This window comes from Sciurus vulgaris, assembly GCF_902686455.1.
Source record: "Sciurus vulgaris genome assembly, chromosome: 14".
Lineage (NCBI taxonomy): Eukaryota > Metazoa > Chordata > Mammalia > Rodentia > Sciuridae > Sciurus > Sciurus vulgaris.
The window spans coordinates 78,069,378-78,078,237 of record NC_136475.1 but is presented as its reverse complement, the minus strand read 5'-3'; the positions used below and the strand labels follow the sequence as shown (position 1 = coordinate 78,078,237).

General features: G+C 43.4%; 1 protein-coding gene across 1 annotated transcript; it reads left to right on the top strand.

Moving 5' to 3' along the window:
- The first annotated feature begins 1,332 nt into the window (after window positions 1-1,332).
- On the top strand, window positions 1,333-7,585 carry CENPA (centromere protein A). Its single transcript, XM_079110541.1, has 5 exons — window positions 1,333-1,574; window positions 5,747-5,847; window positions 6,346-6,423; window positions 6,712-6,866; window positions 7,203-7,585. Exons 1-4 carry the CDS (start codon window positions 1,469-1,471, stop codon window positions 6,844-6,846), a joined length of 420 nt encoding a protein of 139 aa, XP_078966667.1. The 5' UTR covers window positions 1,333-1,468; the 3' UTR covers window positions 6,847-6,866; window positions 7,203-7,585.
- Window positions 7,586-8,860: the final 1,275 nt, after the last annotated feature.

Genomic DNA, 8,860 nt, shown 5'->3' with positions numbered 1-8,860 from the left:
ATGGTTGTACAATCATCACCACCATACATCACTAGAACTTCTGTCATCTACTCAAACTAAAATTCTGTCCCCATTAAATAACTCCCTGTTAGCTCCTCCTCCCAGCCCCTGTCAACTACCATTCCATTTTCCGCCTCTAAGAATTTGATCACTCCAGTACCTCATGTAGGTGGACTTCAGTATTTGTCCTTTTGTAACAGGTGTATTTCAGTCGGCATAATGTCTTTCAAAGTTCATTCGTGTTCATATCATGTGTCAAATTCCCTTTTCTTTTTTTAAGCTGAATAATATTCCACTGTATATGCCACATTTCATGTATCCATTCTTCCATCCAATGGCGGTTTCCACCTTTTGGCTATGGTGAATAAAGCTTCTATGACTATAACTGTATAAATACCCATTTAATTATCTGTCTTCAGTTCTTTTGGAATATATAAGCAGAAATGCAATTGCTAGTTCATATGGTAATTCTATGTTTGATTTCTTGGGGAACCACTGTATTATTTTTCACAGCAGACGCACCACTTTACGTTCTCCCCAGCAATGCACAAGTGTTCCATGAAAACACTGATTTCATAACTAACGATTTTCCTGATTACAGTGCGTGTTCACGGTAGAACATTTAGAAAATTCATAAAAGCAAAAAGAGGGAATTAAAATTCCCTTATTTCTAAGTTTGGCGACATGACTGGAATTCATTATTCCCAACAGAAAGGGAAGAGATCCTTTGTTTCCCTGGTATAATTCTATGGCGGTGCTCGACAGCACGATCCAAGAATAGTGCTGACGATTGCCCTGCCTGGACCTCATCCTCAGAGCCCACCATCCTGGCTGTCCAAGACCCTAATCATCTGAAAGTTCATGCAGTTAAACTGGCTTCCTAGTGTATCTGCGGGTCGTCTCCAGGAAGGGTGTCACACTCTCTGTGAGTCTGTTTCCTCATCTTTAAAGCTACCTCAAGGTTGATAGAGCAACATAAGATATTTGAAGAAAGTGATTTGTCAAGAGAAACACGTTCTACAAACGCAGGATCCACGCCTCAGAACCGAGCTTTCCTTTTTTGCCAGCGGGCACCCAAGGATTTCTGTCCTATCTGTCAAACAAGAGCTAGCCCGCCGCACCCTTCACTTCTCCGAGTGCTCATTGGCTGACTCCACCGTGGGTCCACCTTTTCCTGGCTCTCCTCCTATCACTGCGGCCGTCCGTCTCTCGGCCCGTGCTCTGATTGGTCCTTCCTGGTCGCTCTATGCCTGGTATTACAGAGTTAGCCACTGGGAGTCTCTGAATTAGGGTTTTAAAAAACGCCGCCAGGAGGTAGGCGGGGCGGGAGATTTGAACTGAAGGCGACGCTGACTGCGGTAGAGCCGCGGTGCCGGGCCCTCTCGGGTCTTCTGTAGGTAGCCGGCCTTCAGCTCCTGAACCCGGAAGGCCGATCAGGAGCCGTGGGGCGGCCGCGCGCCGGGACCCTATGCGGCCCGCCATGGGCCCGCGCCGCCGGAGCCGCAAGCCCGAGGCCCCAACGAGACGCCCCGCGAGTCCGCCCCCCGGTACTCCGCGGCTGGGAGCCTCCCGAGGTAACCCCCGCGGCCCTTCCCTTGCAGCTAGCCCCGGAGCGAGGCGTGGGAACGGAATTGCCACACTTGGCAGACGAGAAGGACGGGGCTTACTTGCGGAGCCGGAACCTCCGGACCGTCGGTCCGTGGCCTTCCGCTGCCGGTGAACACGGCGGTTTTGCGGTGCTGCCTCTGCTCCAGGCACGGTCCAGTGCGCAGCCTAGCCTAGGGCTGCAGAAGGGGCCAAGGACCGGCCAGACTGTTCCTAAGACCAGTCCTTCCTCTTGTTACTACGAACGTTTATTGAGCGCTTACTACTATCTATCTAGTCACTGGATTAAACTCTTTAATGCATTATTTCATCTTTGTATTGTGCCCATTTTACAGCATGTGAGAGAACTGAGGCACAGACAGGCCAGGTAACCTTGAGCAGAGTCACAAACTGGGAAGGAGGAAGAGTTTGTGGTCTTCAGTTTCTTGATTTGGGACTGGAGGTGGCAAGGACTGGGGTGCACATGACAGCAATAGCTGCTTCATTTGTCTTCTAACTCTTGCCGCACAGCTATGAACAAGGTGAAAAGGTGGCTCACGCCTATAATCCCAGTGGCTCAGAAGGCTGAGGCAGGAGTCTCGGGAGTTCAGAGCCAACCTCAGCAATTTAGCAAAGCCCTGTCTCTACGTAAAATATGAAAAAAAAAAAAAAAAGGCTGGGGATGTGGCACAGTTGTTAAGTTCCCCTGCGTTCAATCCCTGGTACCAAAAAAAAAAAAAAAAAAAGTATATAGATGATTTTTAGATATTACTATTGTAAGTGGGATTTTTTTTTTTTTTTCATTCTTTCCTGAAACAGGAATTTAACCTTTGCATACAGCCAACTTGCTAAATTCTTTTTTGGTGCTGGGGATTGAACCCAGGGCCTCATGTAGGCTAGCCCTTTACCCCTGAAGTGCATCCCCAACCCCTCATTAATCCTAGTAGTTCTTTTATTGCTTCAATTGGATTTTTTTTTTAAGCAAACTACTATATCATCTGCAAATAATGACTTTTGACTTGCATTTTTATGCATTTTACTTATTGCATGGTATTAAGGAGACTCTGAGCCTAGTAAGAGTACTGTTTTGACCATCTTTGTCTTGTTCTTAATGTTAATGGGAATATTAAGTATGATGTTTGCTGTTGCTTTCCAATGTAGACACATCCTTCTACCATTCCTGTTTAGATGAAAAGTTTTGCCTCAAATGGGCACTTTGTAGTCCTATTGCCCATGTCTGGTATTTGGTATTGTTGATTTTCCATTCCCCTCCCTGTGACAATTCCATACTTATTTTTTCTTCTCCTTTTTGACATAGAATCTTGCTGAGATGCCCAGGCTGGCCTTGAAATTTTGATCCTTCTGCCTCAGACTCCTGAGCAGCTGGCATTACAGATGTGCACCACCACAGCCAGCTCCACACCCTTTTCTCCCTCTTTATACAGCTTCAATCTCCTCACTTACTCTTAGGGCAGAAGCGTTTCCTTGACACCATATTCCCAGCTCCCTATACTCCCCCTTTCTCTCCCTTTTATAACTACCCTTTTAAGTAGTGATGGCCTTGCCTAGGGGTCTGCCTTATTATCAAAAGCTGCTCCAGCTTCTTCAAGAACTTTTTGTTGCCCTCTCTACCTGCACCTAGAATTAAATTCAAACTGCTTACATTGGCATTGGTAAACATGCTGCAGTATTTATGATCTTCAGAAAAAGGGCAGGGGATTTACTTGACCCCACGTTCCAAACTCCCTGTACTCGCCCCGTTTTTATTTCCCTTTATAGCTACCTTTTAAGTAGTTGGACTCAAGTGTACACACACTGTGTCTGTTTCCTCACTCCCTGGTCGCCCTTCAGCCCATCCCAATCCTACTCCCTGCAGCCACTACCCCTACTTGAACTACTCCCATCAGGGCCGCCAGCAACTTTCATGTTGCCCAATCCAATGGGCAGGTCTGTGTCCTTTCCTACTCTGTCTCAGAAGCTTTTAATACATGGGCCACTTTCTCCTTGAAACATTCCATTCCCTTGGCTTCCATGACACCAGATACTCTGGCAGTCCCTGCTTAGTGTTCTTGACTGCCAGTGTCACTCTCCAACTCCTTGATGTGATGTGGGACTTGGCATCCTTTTCTCTTCTGTCCCCTGCCTGGTGACCTCATCTATCCCTGTGGTTCTAAATACCACTTATATGATAACTCAAATCTAAATCTAGATCTTTCCTCTGACCTGATACCTATATCAAACTATCTTTCTACCTGAATGCTCTTGAGTATGTCTAACTAACACATTGCAAACTGGACTTCTGATTATCCCCGCTAACCTCTTCATCTCCAGGTTTCCCCATGTAAATGGCATAAACAAGCACCCATTTGTTCAAGGAGAGACATTCTTTTCTCTTACCCCCAAATCCAACCCAATGCAAGTTCAAGCAATTTTACCTTCCTTGCATACTCAGTCTGGCCGCTTTTTGCCGTCCCTACTCCCAACAGCAGCTGGAATGATCTTTAACATGTAAGTACATCACCTTTTCCTCCCACTTAAATCTCTTCCCTGGCTTTAAATTACTTTAGGATTAAATCCCAATTCCTTATGAGCATTTCAAGACCCAGCTATAGCATTTTTAGTCCTAGTTCTTTTCCATGATACCCCTTACTGCTTATTTTTCATAACTGCTTGTTCTTGAGCTATGGATTTCATGTCTGCCTTACCCCTCTGCAGTTATTATCTATATTTCTCTCAAAGTCTCCATCTCCTTTTGAACTCAGATTCTCTGGTGTAGGTTATTTTGATTCTTGAGTTTGATTCCTTTCTTTTATGGTGCTGTTCTTCAGTTGTTTGGTGATCTTTAGTTGTGTTCGTTTACATTTTCTGTGACTGTTAAGTCTTTATTAATGGCTGCCTCCAGAGATTGGATTGCCAATTGATTGGTGGGGAGGGAGGCAGTTGTCAGTAGTTTATCTCCTAGGTATGAGTTCCCCCTCTTTCTCTAAAATATCACGAGTCCACTGGATCTTGCCCTGTTTTTGACCCATGTTCCCTAACTTAACCCAAGAAGTATCCTCTGCCAGCTCCTGTCACAAGCCGTCTCTGAATTGCCTCCCCATCCCCATTAGCTCTTGCAGCTCTTCTGACTACCTGGTGTGGATTCTCTTTCCTTGGCTGGACCTTGAATAACTTTTCTGAAGCTAATTTTATTCTTCAGAATGGTATCTTTGCATGTGCTTTTTCTTTTTTCTATTTTTTTGTTCAACTTAGATTCATTTATTCTTATTGATCCTGTTTATATTTATCAAGCAATTATACTCCCCCGCCCCCAGGAATTAAACCCAAGGGACACTCTATCACTAAGCTCTATCCCCAGCCCTTTTATTTTATGAAACAAGGTCTTTCTAAGTTCCTCAGGCTGACCTTGAACTTGGTGACCCTCCTGCCTCAGCCTCCTGAGTGCTGGAATTGGGCACCACCACCTGGATATAATATTTTTTGATTTAACTTTCACTGATTTATTATCTTGAATATTTGTTTTACTCCATGTTCTTTTCATTTATTTTAATAACTCTCTAATACCTGAGATGAACTTAGCTATTTTTTAATGTCAGTGTTGGAACTAGAATTTGAGCCAAAGGTTGTGACTCTGTAACCTGCATTCCTGACACTGGCAGTGACTTATGCCACTTCTGAAGCCCCACTTGTCCTCTAATGAACTGTGGTCAAATTGTTTTTACTTCTCTAGGCCCCAGGATAATCAAGATAAGGGTATTGTAGGAGACAGTATCTGATTCCTTCCAACTGTTAACAAAATAAAGGAGTTTTCAATCTAGTGGGAAAGCTATAAGAGAAACACCAAGTACTGGCGCCCAGAGGAAGGAGGCAACCCATCTGTTGGGAAGGACTTGGGATTTAGGAAAGGCTTCATGGAAGTGTTAACACTCAAATCTCAGAAAAGCATCCATTTGTTCATTTAGCAAATATGTATTTAGCATCTGTCTGCTGTTTTCTAGTTGCTAAAGATAACAGCAGTGAATAAAACAGAAATCCCTGCCCTGTGGAGCATGGTTGCTCACAGTCACAGCCTGGTGACTTGACAGTTGCTCTGACTCAACCGAGCTGCAAGGCATCACACATTTTCTACACCTTCTCTTCATGATCCAACTGTTTTGTTCAGGTTCTTCCTCACAGCGGCGGAGAAATGTCTGGCTTAAGCAGATCAAAATGCTGCAGAAGAGTACAGACCTCTTGATAAGGAAGCGCCCCTTCAGCCGCCTGGTAAGCTTCAGGGAGCTTCCCACCACCACATGCCGCCCTCCTTCCTTTAAATCTCTGGGTATGGGGGACTCTACCATGAGTTACCTAGATGACTGCGTTACATATTCTTTAACCTGGTAGGGCACTCCATCTTCTGGAAACATGAGTCCTCCACGGACCCTCCAACCTTGCAGTTTTCTCTGGAATTGATGCCCCCACCACCTCTACTTTGAAACTGTGTGCTTTGACTATAGAAATAGAACCCTCCCATCCATCTACCATATGATCCCTTTTCCTACCCTGGAATTTTGCCTACTTATCTCCCTACCACCAATAAGAGATATGCCATTTCCTAAGCTCCCAGGAGTCTATACCTGCTGCTGGTTAGGCTGTAAAATTAAGGGCTAGGACAGGATGATGGAGATGAGAATTCATGGGAGACACTTCATGGAGAGAGTCTGTCTTCCCTTTAATCTCTCTTCTGTTACTCTACTCCTCCCCATCCCCATTCCCCAATAGGCAAGAGAAATATGTATGAAATTCACACGTGGGGTGGACTTCAATTGGCAAGCCCAGGCCCTGTTGGCCCTTCAAGAGGTAAGAAGGGGCCCAGGTACCACTGTGTAAGTGCTAAAAGGGGGAGGAAGAACATTCCAGAATTCCATGGAACTGCCTGTGAAATATCACAGGCTGGGTCTGGCCTCCTGAGAGAGTGACATGTTGATGCCTGAGAGTTTGGAAGAGATTCTGTGTGGTGGCAGTGAGTTCAGTCCCATTTGTGAACAGTCATTCCTTCAGTCCTTTGAGCCCTCGGAAGTGCAGCAGATCTCCAAAGAGTAGCCTGTGCCTTTTGTCTGTCTGTCTGTCATTTTCTCTTTGGCCCAGGCAGCAGAAGCATTTTTAGTTCATCTCTTTGAGGATGCCTACCTCCTCTCCTTACACGCTGGGCGAGTTACTCTCTTCCCCAAGGATGTGCAGCTGGCCAGGAGGATCCGCGGCATTGAGGAAGGACTAGGCTGAGCTCCTGCAACGGTGTCTCTGTAAGTCTTTCCTGCTCACCAGAGAGCAAGTACACTGGGGGAAAACAGCCAACTGCTCAACCTTGGGACAAGAATTTCTCTGAAGGAATCTTCCTTCTCCTTCCTTAGTCCCCTGCCCTCTCACCATCCCCGGTCCCTAGCAAAGCCTTGACCTTTACTTGTTATATGGGAGTCTGTGACTCGTGCCTTTTAGAATAATGTTAAATATATTTCTCTCTCGTCCCCCAAATCTTAGGCAAAATTTTACAAGAACCAGATCACCTCATTTTTATTTAAAGAAAAAGCTTTCTTACTTTTGAAAATGTCTTTTTAGTAAATGTGCTTCCTAAATTTCAGGGATGTTACCTGGGACTCTCAGGAGCCACAACTAGACCCAGTGGTGTCTGAGGTGCTACCTGGATTTTGCTGTCTCTGAGCAGTGTGTGCATGTTGCCCTTTCAATTTTCTTTATGAAGGAGAAGACTGCGTGTTTCCTCTGTAGCAGAGGTATAATAGGAGACAATCAACACCGTTACAAAGGCCTGAAAAGACTTAGATGGTGTGTTTCTCACATGACTCTTAAAGGATTTTGAAGACATCAGATCTGCCATATGATAGGAAAAGAATATTTACTTATTATTTTAGATCATTCTGTACTACATGCATTTTTTACCATGAGTATATTTGTACTTTTATTGAAAATGTAAGGGAAAAATAAAAGAACACTGCCATCTATTGTATGAATGGACCCTGCTCTTCTCATGTACAAATCTCTTCCTTCCAGATTAATATCATTAGTGCCTGTCAACAAATGTGTTGTTTTTCAAAACTAAATTGGGAGTTGACATAGAAATATCAAAATATTTTTGTTTTGTTTTGGTGCTAGGGATCAAATCCAGAGCCTTGTGCATGCTAAGCATGTGCTCTACTCCCAGCCTGAAATTTTTCTGATTCCCTATAATAAATTCATATCAAAATAACTCAAAAGTTCTCTCATAGAATTTAGCATTAGGGTCACTTAACCAGTGAGTTACATCCCCAGCCCTTTTTATTTTATTTTTTTTTATTTTATTCATTTATTTATTTTTTTGGTGCTGGGGATTGAACCCAGGGCCTTGTGCATGCGAAGCAGGCACTCTACCAACTGAGCTATATCCCCAGCCCATCCTTTTTATTTTTTTTGTGAGACAGGGACTCACTAAATTGCTGAGGTTGACCTTGAACTTGTTATCCTCCTGCCTCAGCTTCCCAAATCTCAGGAATTGTAAGCATGTGCTCACCCATCATCAATCCAGGACATTAGAGTTTTTTTCAATGTTTTTATGGGTGTTTTTATAGCTTCTTTGTGGAGAAATAATAATTCTTTAATGAAAAAATAATTATTTAAATAAAAAGTTAAAATGAAGTTACTGTTATAGCACACAGAGATTATACCATGTTTTTTGTATGTTAACATTAAGTTCCTCATTTGCACACCATTCACAAACAGCCACAATTAAGAGAATCAAGGATGTGATTTTGCCTCTGGAGTAGAAATAAGCAGAAAAATCCTTGTCCTTCTGTTACTGAAAACACTTGAAGAGCTTTCCAGAGAAATGAGAAATGCCACCCAAAGATCTGAGAAATGTGAGTGATGAAAATGAGCAGTGAGTGCCGACTACTAATAATGATGTGTTTGTTGGTCAACTAAATTCAGAGACGAAAGGGAAGCACCGAGTTTTATTGTTTAATAAATTTTAACCCTTTGGAAAAACTTCTTCTCAATTGACATCAAGTCATATTTATGCAGACATTTGAATAAAGTTATCTATCGATGAATATATTTAGTGTTCTTGTCAGAGTATCATTGATTAGAAAATTATAGACTTTTAGTTTTCTTTGACACTTCTTTGCTCTTGAAATTGTACTCATCCGTATTTCACTACAATACGCGAGCATCACACTCAGATGCTAGGCAGGACGCATGCTTTCTGCATCACATAGTATTTGTATAATAATATGAGAATAAGTAATTT